Here is a 17,302-nt window from a genome sequence, read left to right as displayed (position 1 = left end):
GTCAGCACTTCAGACACAAACCCGAATTCCAAACTGCATAACTTTTCTTCCTCTCCACCGCTATGTTTCAGGGCAGGTTGCTTCCAAACATTTTTTACATCATCCTGGCTCCCAGGTTAACTTACTCACAAGACTGGGCCTTTTGATTTTAGGAGTCTGCAGACTCTTTATGTTCCCATTGGCTTTACCTATTATAATTCCATTAGTTAAAAGAAGTTAACCATTAGTTAAAAAAGAAGAAGTTAACCATTAGTTAAAAGAAGACAAAAACCAACACAACTTTAGAAAAATATTTTGGATCACATAAAGTTTATTTACTTAGTAGAGAAAAGTTATATTACAATATATACAGTTACTATTTACATATACACCTTTCTAATAAATGAAGCACCGTATGATACAGTTAGTGTTTTAGAGGAATTTACAACAATTTTATTTTTGCATCCAAATACTTCTATCTACAGACACACATTGCTTAGAACCAAGTTCATTCAAGACACTGACTTCAGTGGGTTTTGGATTAGGCTGCTAATGAAGCTACCAAAGAGAAATTTAATTGCTGTCAGCTATCAATCTCCTATGCTTCAGAATAAGAGATCTCAGCCATGTCATTTCTGAGGATATGTGCAAAAGTAACCTCAGAGAAAGTCAAGAGGTACAGAAAGAAGATATATTATAAGCCACAAGAATTCAACACTCTCGTCAGAAATATTTTTATGGTTATCAGAAATAATTTCATTAGAATGGAAGAAAGAACAGTGTGTAAATGTTTATGCACATTATGCAAAGTGAAGTTAAGAACCCGGAAGCTTATATGGCATACTATCATGAATTCCCCAAGGAATCCATTTATTATTAAAAAGCCCAGTCTTATTCCTACCAAAGTTTGTGGCATGATCCCCTAAACTCAAGGGGAAAGACTAGCTGTTCTCTTTGTAATCTCCATGCCACTGTTAAGAAAAAAAGAAGGCTCTGTCCAAGGTACAGTTTCCTTCAAGTGAATAAAAGACATTTGGAGAGGGGGAAATGTCAAATGAGGTATTTAATTAACTACAGGAAAAAACGAAAGCACTTAGTTTTGAAAAAATCTTAGATATTTTACATATGCAATTATTACATTCACCTGATCGTGGGTCAAGTTTTGTATAAACTACATACCTTTTGGGCAACCCAAATTACGCATTTCATAATTTCATATTTTTGCTTCGCTAGATGTGGAATCTAACTGCTGGAAGAAAGCGTTGTTACTCTGAGGACAGTTACTATGACAGACACAGGTGTTGATCAACATCATCGGCTTTTTTAGGAATTTGCCCTGAGGACAGCGGAACTCAACTTGAATCGTTTTGGTGTTGTGTGGAGTACAGCATCGCCCATCACTGCAGAGGCCACAGTAACGAGGTTTGTACATCTGCACACTAGTGCAGTTCTTGTATTCAAAGCGAACAGCTTTCAGGGACTTCTTCGTTCGGATACATTTTTTCCCTTTCTAAGAGAAATATGAAAAGATATTAGACATAATATTGCATAAAACAGAAAGCAGTTAAAAATTGACATGCAAGGATATAGGTCTACTCTGAAAACTGAAATTTGTTGTCTTTGCTAGTTCTACATCAGTAGAACTTTGCAGTTATTTCAGTAGTTACTGGTTCTCATCCCTGCAAGTTCTCACCTTGATGTCAGTACGTGATTGGCAGAGTAATAAATGACAAATAATTAAAGCCCACTGTTGTCATCTGAGACAAGACAAGCCAACATTCATTATGAAAATGGAAAAAAATTCTCAGGTAACTGTAGTTCCATCAGAAAATGAGGAAGCCAAACAACCAAGTTACAGGACTCGATTCAGGAAGAAAAAAGAAGGCTAAAACAAACCTCTAAAGACTTGCCCCAGTCTTGTGACCCAAGGCAGAACCAACTTTATCCAAGTTATTCTTAACAGATGCTTGTCTAACTTGTCCTTGGAAGTCTTCAGTGACAGAGACGCCACAACTGCACTGTACAATCCAGGTTCACTATTCTTACTGCCAGGAAAGTTTTCACTCTTGCCTTAATTTTCTTGCAGTCTAAGCTCACCACTTCTTGTCATGTCCACCACGGAGTCAGCACAGTTATGGGAACTCATGTTTGTTCCCTTGTTTTCAGAAAAAGTGCAGTTTAATCAATCTTTCTAGACCTCTGACCATTCTTGTTAATCTCCCTGACTCTTTCTGAATGTTTCACGTCCTTCTTAAACACAGCATTCAAAACTGCATAGAGTATTCAGCAAAGGCCTTAGCAATGCTTTCCAACACCAGAACATTACAAAACTTATGGTCTTTTCCCTAACTACATGTTATTCGCTCTGACAGCCAACACTTGCGTAAGGTGTAGTAGCAGCAAAAATCTCAGCTCCCTTAGAAACACATTTATTGCCCCTTAAGTGTCAGGGTTGGGTTCGCTTTTGGCAATGTATCATAAGGACTAAGAAAAGGTTTAGTTTACCCATTTCACACACTTCTCTGCAGTTCTAAGATGCTCACTGAACTAGAAATCTGATCTGTTTGGGATGGCTCAAAAGATGTGCAGCACAAAGCTGCTGAGCATATGTGGCAAATCTAATGATTTTTAAAAATACTGGGTTTGCTGCGCATATGCTAAAAGGTGTATTTGCATACACTTGTACCTCGAGCATTCTAGACTGTAATATTGCAACTGTAACATTCCAGCTGAAGAGATCCTGCTCCCTGTCACTGCTTGCAGCATACCTTATCAGATAGCTCTTCATTTTCGCAAGGTCTCATCATGCAAAGGCGTGTCTGCTTCACCATCTCACACTGTTGATTTCTGTTGGTGACACGGGTGGAAAAGCCCATTCCACAGCTTTTGGAACAAGCGCTCCATTCTGTTGTCTGTTCAATACAATTGGCGCTTGAATCAGACACATCGATCCCAAGTGTGGCCTCCTGTCTGTATGCTGGAGACAAAACCCCAAAGAACTTCGTTACAGGTAAAACTTATGTGAAAGCCCAGTAACTAATTGACCTCTACCACGTGTAGGACGAAACAAGAGACCAAAAAAAAGGTCCAAAATTCATGCTTTAGGAATTTTAACATCTGCTTGTTTAGGAGCCCTGGATGGCTACTTCCTACATCTAAAAGCCAATAGAAAGGTGCATGTCATCAGAACAGTGCTTCAACTAGTCTTTAATCGTCATTCTTTCCAATGGGAACATATTACAAATCTGTTCTAAAGCTGTCACAAAAAATATTTATATTAGATATGACTTAAGAGAGGTTGGATGATTCATCTAAACTAATAAACAGCAGGGAAGTAAACTGCTTTATTCCCACAGTGATAGTCACCCAACCTTGTCAACTATTGACAGATTATAGACAGGTGATGGTGGGGAGGAAGGAAGGAAGGAATTTCCAGCTGTTTTTAGTTGCTCAAAGCCACCACCAACCCTGATCCCCGTTCTGCCCTCACGGATGTGTTAAGCTGTATTATGCAAATATTGCTAACTGTATAGTTTGGTTCAGCAGTTATCATATGAGCAAACAGAATGAGGCAACATGACTGAGCCAGTCACATGAATTCTCCTGCATCACTCCTACAGCTTTGGCTGTTAAGCTTCTCTAGAAATACATTTTTGTCTTTTGAAAGATAAAGATACAAAAAGGTGGCTTTCCAAGACAGATGGCCACTGCTAGAAAGAATCCAGATAATCAATCTGTAGGTATTTTAAGGATTAGCCTGTCACTGTCAAAAAAATATTAATAATTTAAAAAAAATCAAAGAAAAGATAGTAGAAAGGCAGCAAGCTTTTCATTTACATCTTATGTGTCTTACATCTGACACTTCAGAGCATTCTAAAAAGTTATTACAGCTTTTCATCCTGGACCATTCTTTAACTGTTTTTCAAATGGATTAACTGAGTTTCAGCATAAGTAACTGCTTAACACCACAAAGAACAGTGACTGGAAGAGAATGCAGAGCCCTCTACTCTCAGTAAAAGTAGCTTGAGAAAATCCATGTTGAACTGATAGTTTGATTTAAAGGGGAGGGACACATAATTCAGTAAGAAAACAGGTAAAAATATTATGTAGTCTAATTTTTTTTTCGGTTATAAAAGCACTTTGAGTTGTGTTTTGGATTTTTTTGTTTTCAGATCCACTTGCTGTATTTATAACTACTGCTTCTCCAAGTATTTTGTAATGCTTTTAATGCCAACAATAATGATGAGAGCTCTAGCACAGACAGACAGGAATTTGTTGGCATTTTAGCTACCAGGCTGACCACTTGTAATAGCTGGGGAATTTCGGGGGGGGTGGGGGGAGTCTTTTGTAGACTAAGCTGTTAGAGTGGTATTTATGATGTAACATATTCTTGCAGGGCAAACAGCAAGACTGCACTTTTGATTGCGGGGGCAAAATAATATTTGGAGGATTATGAGTTTGTCCCTATTTTATTCCACTCATAGAACTACCCTGTAGCAGACAAACAGAAATTCCAGAACTGGAAACTCACTCAGGTTAACTACATTTTAAAACTGTGGTGCACATTCATCCTCTGAGTATCTTTTCTTTTACCTATTCATTCATAACCTTTAAACTCATGGCCTTTATTCATAACCTGTGTTATACTTACTGGTCACTCTAGAGGAGGAAAAACAAAAAAGAAGGAGCACAAAGCAACGTGTCTTAGATTTTGCAAGCCCGTGGATATTCCCAGTATATCACCTTCTCCTCAGACTATGCTTATTAGCTTTAGTTTCCTCACCAGCCATAGCAAAACCTCCCAAAATCACTTCGTCCTTTGGGTCGCAGATCCACTTCTCGCAGCACTCTCCGGGCACTTCGACCTTCCTCGGGAAGGGGCAGTCGGGGCCGGGGAGCAGCAGGTCGAGGTTGCAGCGGGGCAGGCAGCCGATCTGCCCGTCCCGGCAGGTGCACTGGTACTTGCAGCTGGGCTGGAAGGTCTCCCCGTTGCGGTAGATCATCCCGTCGAACACGCAGTTGTCCCCTTCCAGCACTGGCGAGGAAAACGAATGAATTTCACCGAGACGGCAGGCTCAGCACCCTCCCCACCCCTCCAACGCACAGCGGTTTCCCTCTCGCTGCACGGAACCGGCTCCCTCACCCCACCGCCGGCCCCGGGGGTCTCTCTTTCCCCCCAGGAACCCCCCTTTCAGGCGGGGAGCCGCAGGCTGGGGGCACGGCCCGCGGCCCCCCGCCCACCTTACCCATGCAGATGCCGGTGTCCCCGCTGTCGTCGGGGCCGCGGTCGCAGTAGAGGCCGCCGCTCTCGTCGCAGGGCAGCAGCGGGGAGCAGCTCTCGCCTCGCTGCCGGGCGCACACCGGGCAGCAGGAGCAGCCGTCCAGCACCGCCGGCACCCCCGGGGCGCAGCGCGGAGGCTCCTCCGGGCACCCCCCGCTGCACGGCCGGGGACACGCCGCCTCCCGGCCGCTCACCTAACGGGGAACAAAACCCGGGGGGGGGGGGGATGGAAATCGGGTCACGGCGGCGGCTCCCCCCTCCCAGCCGCCGCCGCTTCCCCGAGCCCCGCCGGCAGCCCCGCACTTGCCTCGCACAGCCGGAGGAGGAGCGGCAGCAGCAGGGCGGCCAAGCCCTGCCCGCCGCCCGGCACCATGCTCCCGATCGCCGCCTCCCCGCGAAGCTGTGGCGACAGAGCCATTGCGGCCGCTTTTATAAGAGACGGCGGGGAGCGATTTCCAACCCCCCCCCCTTCCCCGTCCCGCTGCCGACGAGGCAGGGCCGGAGGCGGGGAGCTGGAACCGGAGCCGGGCTCGGCTCCCCCCGGCTCCTCCTGCCCCTCAGCGCCGGGCCCAGGCCCGCCATGACCCGCTGAGGCCCCGGCCCCGCTCCCCGCAGGCCTCGCACCGAGCGCCCAGCCTGGGTGGCCGGGTCCTGAGGCCCCCGGTGTGCCCCGTGAGGGCGAAGCCTTGCGGGCGTGACACCCCCTCGTCAATAAACTCCGGTTTCATGTTTTTAAGCACTGCTTGTTGCCACAGAGTATGAAGCATCAGTCTGTTGGGTTCAGGGGCTGCATAGCGAGCTCCTCACTCTCTGTGCAGCATAAGGCGGTGATCTGGAAGGAAGACACCGCCGTGCTACAACATGGGGTGGTGATTTAGAAAGAGGATAGACACAGCCATGCTACAACATGGTGTGGTGATTTGGAAGAAGACACACACAGCCATGCTACAACATGGGGTGGTGATTTGGAAGAAGACACACACAGCCATGCTACAACGTGGGGTGGAGATTTGGACATCAAACACACACAGCCATGCTCACGCCATCCTCACCTGGGCACGCCAACACGTCAAGCCTCAGGAGTGCTTTGGAGAAGTAGCTCCAGTGCTCTGTGCTGTGCTGTTAACCTGAGTGGTATCACAGAACCACAGAATGGTTGAGGCTGGAAGGGACCTCCAGAGATCATCTAGTCCAACTCCCCCTGCTTAAGCAGGGTCACCTAGAGCATGTTACACAGGATCGCATCCCAGTGGGTTTTGGATATCTCCAAAGAAGGAGACTCCACAACCTCTCTGGGCAGCCTGCTCCACTGCTCTGTTCAGATGGTACCTGCAGTTACCTGAGTGTAGGTACCTGCAGTGATATAGGCAGGGCTTATGGGAGACTAAATCTGTTAACGTGTTATCCGTGTCAGAAATTATCTTCTGCCCAAGGCAGGTGGCCTTGGGTCTCTCTAGGATATAGATGTTCTCCATCCGCAGTTGTCTGAGGCAGGTAATATGCACTGGGTTCTGTTGTGGCTTGTTAAAGAAAAAAAATATTTGGAAAATAAACAGGAGTTGTAGACAGACTAGTGAAAACAGGATGCCTTTTAAGCCTAAGACATGACACAAGTGGTACTCATGAATTTACAAGGCTGCTGTCGCTCTAAGCCAAAGCAACACTCAGTGCAAAACCAGCAATCACCAGATGCAAGTTTGGTGTTGAACAAAAGTCACCATGCCTTTCTTGATGCTGTGTGGCAACTGCTGGGTTTCTGGAAAAGGCTGTCATTCTGGGCAAAGGGGAACATAGGGGGGGTTCAAACCTTACAAACAGCTTGGGCATCGATTTGAGGTTATTTCAGTTATCCACTGCCACAGAGAGCCATTTTTTATAGTACCTTGCTTGTGAACAGAAGGACCGATGCTGTTGGCCAAGCTAATGTTACAGTTTGCTAAAAAGAAGCGTTGTTGTTCCTGTAGTCTTCCCAGAAGCAAGGCCGTAAGCCAGAGGGGCACATGTAACAGCTGTTTTTGCCTGCCCCTCTCTATGTGACTCTGATGAGGTTTTCAGTGGCGATAATCACAGCCATGGAAAGTTACCTTCCCTTTAAATGAGATTACTTCACTCTTAAATATATTCTAGTCTATAAAAAAAGGTTTCAGCACATAAAACTGCAGAGAGAATAAGAGAATGAAAAGAATATTTACCAGCGTAGTTAATTTTGAAAAATGAACTGCTTTATCTTTATTTACTAAATTTATTATGGGGCCATTTTCGTATAAAATACCAGTTATAAAAATAAGGTGATACTGCAGTTTAGTGCTGTAGGGACAAATTCCTTTTTCCAGACATTTCTGCCCCCAAAAAGCAGGCACAATTTGGACTCTTTTGGAATTACCCATTCTAAGATGCTGTTTCATCTTTCTGGAAGTGAATCTTTTTGTCTGTACTTGTTTTACAACTTTTTTAAGGCTGACATAATTTTTTATCATATGAAAGCACCCTTTGTTATTATTCAGAGAATAAAATAATGATCAGGTGGAGGGTTTTATTGCTGGCTCAGCTGACAATGAATAGCACTTACTCATGCTATAAAACGAGTACATACAAATGAATATTTTAGTTTCTCTGTGTTTGCTTTTTTATACAACTCTGTTTAATTGGGTTAATATTTGGGCTGCCACCTTGGGTCTTGGTTTTGCAAAGAGTAATATGTAAAGAAATTAAGAAATTAAGGAAATTAGCTCTGCTCTTCACTTTGCAAGAAGACACGGTCGACGAACAGTGTTGAGAAGTGTGAGTTCAGGAACAGAGTTCAGGAGTAGAGTTCCAACTCCAAGTATAAACATAAGGGATTTCCCAAGCCAAGGTCACAGGCAAGGAAAGTCTTGCATGGTACCTAGTAAAAGGAAAACAAGCTGGTTATCTACAGTTTCTAACTCATAGGGATATAACCTGTACAGGTATATAAGACGCTAACTAGGGGCCATGCAGAACAAACGCTGAAGTGTTTTCTAATCTTAAGTGTTTTAAAATTAAGTGTTTTAAAATTAAGCTGCTAATTGCTGTGAATGCTTAAGCAAGCCAGGTAATGTGTCTTAAGTTGCACTTAAGCATTATCGAGACACAAAGTGCTTCCCAGATACCTTTTCTTTCTGGAAGGAACACAGCTTTGCATTTTTGTGCAGAGAAAATATGCCCAATCTCATCCACAGCTATGTTCTCCATTGCCTTTGCAGGCAAAGATTTCTCACTCTGGATTTCCATCTCTGCCTTAGGCTAAACCTCTAGCATGGTTGTCTGGACATGGTGTTTCACTCAGGTCCTTATGTCCATAGAGCTAGTAACGCTCAGTATGTCGCTTTTACCCAGCCTGTTTACTTCCACAGCACAAGATGGTTTATGGCCTCTGTCTAAAAGACTGGAAGCATGGGTTACAAATAAAACTGGTTTTAACTCTTACAGATTTTCTAGTTGTGGATCCTATTCCTATCCAGAGGTATCTAGGTAAAAAAACTTTACAAGCATTCGCAGCAACATCCCTCTTTTTAAAGCTAGCCACTTGTCTAACCTCCTGTGAAGGCCACCGTCCCACAGAATTTTTACATTTACATTTACAATACAATTTTTTACATGTACAGTTACAGTATTTTTCATGAAATTTTCAAGCTAGTTTTAGCTAGTCCTCCTTTTAGCTAGTCCTTCTCAACTTAGATGACAGCTTTAAATCCAAAATACACATTACACTTGATATACTAATAGCAAACCGGTAGGTTTGATAATAAATTTGTTCCTTTTGCCTTGTTTCCTCTCCACATAGCAACATGAGAGGTTCTTCACCCACAGATGAAACTGCTGTAACTGAAACAGCCCCAGCTGTCTGAGCTGGTAGAGATGCTTTGAGGTATGTACCACAGTCATTGTGTTTCAGAGAAGATCTGTCCAAGATGCAAGTGGACTCTCCTTCATTTGTCCCTGCTTATATCACTAGTCTATATGGCTAGCATTGAGTTCTGAAGTTGCTGTTTGAGTTGTTGTTAATCCTCAACCTTTGGGGCTTTAATATTGATGGATGGTGTGGTTGATCTTGAAGATGGTACCTGAGCTACAAATATTAGACTCAGATGCTGGTGACATTACTTCTGATGTTAGTGTTAATGAACTGTTTTAATTCTTATCTAGCTTCTTATCGAGAAAATATGAGAAAATTGCTTCCCGTGAAGAGCTACACAAGTTCATGAAGAGTCCCTTCAGCTCTATACCAAGATTGTTTCCTATTCACAATGGGATACCTGTTGCCATTAGGCAACAGAACTATGTTCATAGAAGAGGTTCTGTATTTTGATACATACATCCTTTTCAGTAGGATCTAGTGGATGGCAACAATACCCAGAAGGTACACTGAGTACCTCACTGGAAAGATTCTGAGAAGAAAAATGGCACTGAGGCAAAAAAGCCCTTAAGGTCTGGTCAGCTTGAAAATTATCAAAGGAGCTGTTCACCGTGAGTAAGACAATCCGCTCCCAAAAGCATCTGTTCATGCCATGGAAGTTTACTGATAAACATCTTGCATATGTCATGACTGGGACAGAGAAAACATGTCAGGCCACTGGAGGTCAATATGACTGTGTGTGCTCTTGCTGAGTAAACCAGGCCAGAGAATTTTCCCCACTAGTAAATGCAGTGAACCCAATGACTTCTCTCTTCAAAAGGAATTCTGTTTCAGATGAAAGATGGATATTCCAGAAAAGCAGCTGGTTTCTTCAGTGTTTAACACTCTTTCTTGTATCATTCTTTTAAGTAGGATTTAAGGTGTAATCGTTTTTCTGACGAATTATGACAATATTATCAGAGTCAGCCCCTCAAACTTAAGCATGGTTGTGTTTTTTAATTGAAATTAAAAATATATTATCCTTCTGCCTATAGAAGTGTTGTACTTTTTATTTTATACAGCATTTTATATGTAGTGTTTTACAATTCCATTTAGCCTATGCAACAATACAGTCAGTTTTGCAATACTTAAGAATTGTGCAAGTGACAGTAATTTGGATGGTTTTTTTTTTTGAGATATGCCTCCCATATCATCACAGTTTTGGCAAATTAGAAATCTGGATAAAAACATGTTGGAAGCAAAATGTCTTTATTTTAGAGATTTAACTTTGAACTTAAATAACATTTTGTTTACAATTGAAACAATTTAGAAAATGTCAGAATGAGTTAAGTGGGGATGGGGAGTTGCATCATTGCTTTTGACTCAGACAATTCCATGTACTTAAAAGAAATTCACAAAATGTTCCAGTTTAATGCAGTCTGTATGTTCTACCAAACAAGTTTCCTCGATTTCTTTCTTCCAAACTTATTTTAGCTATAGGGCCTGCTGGGAATACTTCTAGCACAAGTCACCAGGTGAAGTTGCTATGTATAGCTTTTTGGTTCTTGCTGTTTTGGGGAACATAAGAGGAATTTTATTTTTTTTAAGAAAGCTTTTATTATTTTTTCATTTACAATTTTTTCTAACTAACGTTGAAAAAGCTCTGCCCTTTGAAGTGAGAAGAGTGCAGGTGAAAGTGTTTGCTGTGGTTTCGTGTGGGATGAAATTTCTGGAAAAGAAGACAGCCAAGAAGGACAAACACTGTATTCATACTGCTACAGATAAGTAGGGTGGGAACAGCTCATGTCCACACTGCTTAGGGCTATCATTCTCTGGACTAGCATTTAATTCTTCATGCCCTGGAATTCTCCGTACCCTCACGGCCGCAAAATATAACCATTAGTTTGGGGAGGATGAGTGACATTACCATACAAAGCACCTGAAGTAACATGAAGGCTAGTTATACTGCATCTCACCAAAAAGATGTTTTTATACGAGGACTCCGTGGGCAGATATTGCATGCCACGGGATGTTGTATGCTTGCCTGCTCCTGTTCAAGATGGCAATATGTGTGTGTTTATTCAGTACTGTGTGCTCATATTCTGCTCATAATTTCTGCTATGTTGGGAAACAAAGAGATGAGAATTGTCCCAGAAATCTGTCATTAATATTTGCTCCCAAAATAAATAAGTGTATTTGCTTATTTCATTTAATTTAAAAATTCATTAATCCCAAATATATACTTGTGCTTTGTATCTGAAAACCAGACTGATATTACTAAGAGTCTAAGTTTAGTCCATTTTACTGCGTGAGATGATAAATGGATAAAAAGAATTGGGGATTTTTTCCTTTCATTATTCATGGAATGAAATTTTTTTTGGTGCAGATGGCCAATGAGATGTTTGAGGAACATACCACTTAATTTCTACTTCAAGAGCTTCAGAAGAGGTACTCGAACAGGTCATTTGGACTTTTTTTTTTTTTTAAATCTTTTCATGGATGAAACAGCTGTTACATGGTTGCATCTCAGATTGTTTTTGAGAAATGAATACACGTATGAGTAAGGGCTGGAAGAACAGGCTGGCATTCTGAGGAACCTAATGGTGATAAAATGATGTTCTGCAATCAGGAAGTTAGATCAGCAGAGTGGATTTTCCCCATCTTTATTTTTTCTCTAATGAACATTCTTTGAGCATGTCTGAAAGAAAGGGGTATAGCTAAATAATTCAGCTAATTGACAGTTCCTGATGCTGCCAAGTAAGGTTTGTTACTAAATGGCATGATTTAGGGCTGTCCTTCATGCCTGTTTCCCATATCCGCATTGGTGTCTGCCAAGAGCTGAATAATCTGGCCATAAGTAATGAAAACATGCTTTATAGTTTTCATTTAATTTTGCAATATGCTTTTGTCATATTCTTTTGTGGCCTTAACTGAAAGAGAAAAATCTTGGGAGAACAAACAAAACTTACGGTGTGTCCTGGGAATGAGCACTTCCAGAGGTTTTTGAATTGGTAGAGATCTGAATTAGAGGCTGCGAATCTACTGAGAATGCAAGGCAATGAAAACAAATGAAATGCAATTAAATTGGACCCTCTTAGCTTGAGCACTCTCTGTAATCTCTGTTGTAGTTTTGTGCCACTGGTGAAGAGGCAGTCTCAGAAGTAATTCTTACCATTTAAGGTTTTTAAGGTTAAAACCAGCTTTTGCTCATAGAGCAAGTTACTACCCAGTGAAGGCAGGGAACTACGAGAATATGTTCCCTACAGAGGAATACCCATTCACAAGCACTGACCCCCTGTGTAAAAACTGCACTTTTAGGGGTCTTGGGATTGCATTACAGCACTCCTGTCTCTGAGTGAGAAGGGCAGGGACACAATACAGCTACAGAGGGTTGTATCAGGTACACGCCTGCTGCAAGGTGTTCATATTTTCTAACCGGAATAAATTTGAAGACCATACATTTCAGGTCAGACATCTGATTTTGAGTATCTATCAGTTATCTCTGTCAGTAACACGTCTGCATTTTCTCCATCATCTGTTCTGAGTTCCTGCAGTGTCCATGAGTAACATTCTGGGCTGGCAATCCGGGTGCCCTTCCAGGGAACCGTTCCCAGCCATAGTTCCTGGACTAATTTTCTGATTTTCCCAAAATCTCTTTGCTGTTTCTCTAAGTTAGGGCTTAAAAATACTCATAAGGAAATACTGAAATTTTGATCTGGTGATAGCCAAGCCTTTTCTGTTGGCATTACAAAGAGATTTTTTTTCTCCTTTAGACAGCCATATGATATCAACACAGCATACCTTCTAACTGCATGCAATGATTTTTGCCAAAGGAAACATACCGAGTCGAGCTTCACCCACCCAGCGGAGTCGCTGAGTCCGAGCACTGTATCAGCCATCCAGCAAAGAAATCGAAGACATGAGAGATGGAAGAAACAATTGGTCATCTAATCTCTTTTTCTGTTTTGCTGGTCCTGTTGCCAGGGAGATATTGTATTAAAAGGAGTGGCCCACATATTCACTTCACTTATAAACCGCCTCATTGTAAAAACAGCATTTAAAAATAAAGTTTAAAAATACTTGTGGACTGAAAATGTTATTGTGTCATTGTTTAGCCAAACTCAAATAATTTAATACTTTCAATATTCCTTGTAAATGATCCATTCATTTTTTTTTTTGTGTGTGTGTGTGTGTTTCTCTAAATTCTGTCCAGGTTTTCCTACCGAAACTCATAGAGCAGAAAAAATTTATTCAGACAAGCACGCCTTTTTTTTTTTTTTTTTTCTAAATGAAAGTCAGGGGCTTGTTTATAGAGAGTGCTTTAACACGGTTCATTCCGTTTTCCCATTTTCTTTTCTTTGGTCCTTCTAGAAGTGTCCAGGACCGTCTCCCTCTGTTTTCCCTTTTGTGGAAATGGAAACTGAATATGGATTCAGATCCCACCCACACCCCACCCCCCCCCGTTCCTTTTTTTTCCATATGTCCATATGTTTTTTTCCTTGGGACATATGTGCTTGCTGATATGTTTGCTTCTAAGTTCAGAATAACTCAGTACGAATATTCATCAGGGTTAACATGACATTCGCTTGTTCTGTAAGCATTACCAAATTCAAGGAATGGGCAGAAGATCCAGAAGTCTGTAGTTAAAATTTGGGATTACTGTTTAGTCTTCTCTTCAAAGAAACGATTTGGGAGGAATGTAGGAGGTCCTGAAGAGACGCAATTCGGTACCTGTAGGAGAGGGAAGCTCCATTCCTGGGTAGCGTTCAGCCTCGTGCTCTGATTGTGTGATCTCATCTCCTTTTTGATGAGTTCCTTCAGAGCTTCCCCACGGACTTCTGTAGAGTGTCTTAAACACCAGGAGGACGCAGCATGTAATTTGTAATTTGACCACAGCAAAGCTTCTGAGAGCAGCAGTCCTCTCGAGAACTAAATGCCTCTCCAAGTTTCTGTCACTGCTCCTACCAGCTGTCCGTGGGCCAACGCTGTTCCTCGCTATACACATTACGGTTGATCACATTACGGTTCCTTGCTGTACACGTTACGGCTGATCCTTTGTCATCAGTTTCCTGCAGCCAGTCACGGACGATTTTTGTGTTGCATCCAGTACATCAAGAATTTTACTTTTGGTGACAGGGTAGATGTTGTTTCTTTCAACTGATATTTGTAACTCCTTGTACAAGTCAGTTGGCCAGCAATACAGGAAAGCCTAAGATGTATATAGTTGTCATAAGAAATAAAGTCACTACATGGTGTATTGTGATTGCTTTTCCTGATAGCACACGGTGTAGCATACACCGTTATGACTTGTGCAGCTGGAGAGCAGTTGTGAAGAGGACCAGGGGGAAATCGCAACCCAGCTGGTTATTTTATAAGTTCGGTTCTAGAGGTAATGTGACAAGAAGCTCCAGGGCAGTGTTTCTAACTTCAATTGCTGCTTCTGCCAAAGCTGGAGAGAATACTGGAGTGAGTTGACCAAGGCGAAGGGACTGTACAGGTGGTAGCCACCTGGCCTGGCACACACACTGCGTCTTGTCAGAACCGAACACCTTTCTCTGGCCTTGAAAGAAATTGTTATCCTAACAGACTACGTACGTGCTAGACACACAAATCCATCTGTTTTGGAACACTACAGCCTCAAGATTTTTGCGGAGGTACATGAGGTAAGATACGGGGCTCCTCTCATCATATGTGAGTTCTTCTAAGTCGCTTTGCCCAGTCTGGGACCCAAATCCTGTTGGAAATTGGACATTCTCCCATTTGCTTAATGAGTTTGCTAGCAGATAGCTATAAATAAAAGCAAATGTTAGGCAAATACAAACGTGAAGTTTTCTAGATTGTTACTTTATATAGTTGCAAATTTTTGACGCTCCTGAGAGCGTCAGCAGCCATTATCTCCTGAGAGTCCACAAAGCTGAGGAAATAGATTGAAAAGCATTTCTGATACTGCCAAAATGAAGTGCATTGATTTTCATTAGACATTCACATTACCTCATGGTTTATGATTTTTGAACGTGAAGTACTGACAAGAACATTTACAGAAAACTGGAGCACCTTGCATTAATATTCATTTACGTTGGCTTTTGAACTGTAGTCATAGCTTTCTGCCACACTCTTGACTAGTCACGTAATATACAAAACAGCTAGAGCTTTTGCAATGATGTACAAACAACACCTAGATAAAATCTGCAGAACAGGAGTCCCAGTGTACATTTCAGTGATTGGCTGCTTAATGCCCAGATTATGAATAAATCTATCTATCATTTGCTCCATTGGAACAATTATGAATAACAATAATAACAACAAAGCAAAACAGTAACATCATAACCAGACTTCAGATAATTTGCAAGAAAAAAAATAATAATGAGGAAGTCTTTGAATATATATGAGCAAGACGGTAATTTGACCACTACACGCATCCATAATAGATGAGGTTGGTTGGAGATAGACCCTTGGCTGGTGCAGTAAACATAACAGTGCTATACTGTGTATCCTGTGGTGGTTTTGTTGGGGGAAATTACGGACTGTAAAGTATAGCTGGTGTCATCAGAGCCAGGAATGGAAAATCATACCCTTTATATCAAAGCAGATGGCCAGTAAACTGCTTTCTGTACCACCCCATGGCCACAGTAGTTTCAATGAAATAGCAATTGTGAACTCCCTCAGTAGTGATGCCGTCATCAGGATCAATCTGAAGGTAGATTTCCTTGTTCTTAGAACATTCTGGAACATCAGAGCCACCAATGGATGGTACTGTGTGTTCTTAATATCTGTCAATGCTGGTGGATGATGATTCTTCTGCAAATGTAATTCTAGATGAAAGAGAAAATATTGAAAGAGCTGCAAGGGTGAAAAGCGAGTAAAACTTCTGCTTAGTGAAAAAGACGGAAACATTCAGTAAATAACCACTCACTTGTTGGTGAACGGAAGAGCCGCCTTCTTCTCAGAGGAAAAAAACACCTTTCAGATTACTTGCCAACCGTGCACAAGTTGATTTTCCTGTGAGGAAGTTTAAGTAAAAAAAGGAGGAGAGAGGAAGGGAGGAGAGCAAAGCAAAGCAAAGCAGAGCTGTGCTCTGCCCCATTTCCTCTCGTTTGCTTGCTTTGCTCTTTAATCTCTGCAGCAGCTCCTGTAGGTGTTAACAAGGCTGGCAAACACAGCTGGTGTGTCCTGCCTGCTGACACCCATTTGGCCTTCAGTACCAATGCCAAACAATTATAAATGGCTGTAAAGTTCTTTTGGTTCATAAAAATTTCCAGAAATATTTGCTTCGGTATAACCTTTCAGTTTAAATACAGCACAGACAGCAGGCTAGGTATGTGAAATCCATGGCTACAGAAGTATGTTTGAAAGTCTCTAGGCCACAAGTCTGTTTCTCTTGCCAAGAAGGGAGGAAAATTTTTATAAACTGGAAACAGAAATAAAAGGAGGTCAGGGACAAACCAGGAGAAAGGAAAAGAGGAATTACAGAAATACAGGCAGAAAAAGGACATATATTGAATTAAAAAAAAAAAAATCAACTTTTTAATCAGCTGTTATGTCATTTAAAACCTATCTCCAAAACCAGTCATGACAAAACTGAGGGCTAATATTGGGATCTTAGAAAGTTCAGTAAAGCAAATTTTGTAACTTAGAAACTGCTTTGCAGGAGTAATTTGCTGATACAATACATATGGTAATTATTAATTAATCATTATTCATATTAAATATTTTAATAAATATTAGATAAATTGTTTCTAATAGATATTATTGCAGCTTCCTATAATACTCTGTGGTAAGGACAGTACAGATACAGAAGAAGACACAAGCTCTGATCATGACAGTTTTGAACCTAAATAAAATTAACGAGCTTATTATGTCATAAGGAGGTATGGATATTAGTTGAAGCTGAAAGCAGAAGTTACACTGTCTATGATCATGGTAAATATTTTCTGCAAGACATTCTTAAGCCATTTTATTCATCACTCCAGGTTTCATAACTAAGATAAAAAAAAGTTCATACTGCACCATGAGAGTTCATCCAAATATTGTCTCAGCAATATCAGTCTGTTTTAAGTAAATATGAGTTCTTTGTTGTGTAGACAGTCTATTTTCTTTTCACTTTCTTGAAAATACTATGTCCTCTTCCTCATATAACATGATTTTTTCCTCTTCTTCTCTGATTCTTTCTTCATGACTAGAAATAT

The 17,302-nt window shown here is 41.4% G+C and overlaps 1 protein-coding gene across 1 annotated transcript; it reads right to left on the bottom strand.

The window, feature by feature from the left end:
• Positions 1-292: 292 nt before the first annotated feature.
• CCN3 (cellular communication network factor 3) lies at positions 293-5,723 on the bottom strand. Its single transcript, XM_066990693.1, has 5 exons — positions 5,568-5,723; positions 5,226-5,454; positions 4,763-5,014; positions 2,748-2,956; positions 293-1,489 (listed from the first exon to the last, which is right to left on the bottom strand). The coding sequence occupies exons 1-5, from the start codon at positions 5,676-5,678 to the stop codon at positions 1,193-1,195; spliced, it is 1,098 nt and encodes a 365-aa protein (XP_066846794.1). The 5' UTR covers positions 5,679-5,723; the 3' UTR covers positions 293-1,192.
• Between the last annotated feature and the right edge of the window lie 11,579 nt (positions 5,724-17,302).

This window comes from Anser cygnoides, chromosome 2 (genome assembly GCF_040182565.1).
Source record: "Anser cygnoides isolate HZ-2024a breed goose chromosome 2, Taihu_goose_T2T_genome, whole genome shotgun sequence".
NCBI lineage: Eukaryota > Metazoa > Chordata > Aves > Anseriformes > Anatidae > Anser > Anser cygnoides.
The sequence above is the reverse complement of the archived record's forward strand: the minus strand, read 5'-3'. Positions and strand labels throughout refer to the sequence as shown.

Excerpts from the sequence above, each read along its gene's own strand:
- CCN3 (XM_066990693.1), bottom strand. The coding sequence starts at position 5,678 with ATGGCTCTGTCGCCACAGCTTCGCGGGGAGGCGGCGATCGGGAGCATG. Across the intron at positions 5,455-5,567 it reads TCCTCCTCCGGCTGTGCGAG|GTGAGCGGCCGGGAGGCGGC; the intron begins GCAAGTGCGGGG and ends GTTCCCCGTTAG. Across the intron at positions 5,015-5,225 it reads GGACACCGGCATCTGCATGG|TGCTGGAAGGGGACAACTGC; the intron begins GTAAGGTGGGCG and ends TTTCCTCGCCAG.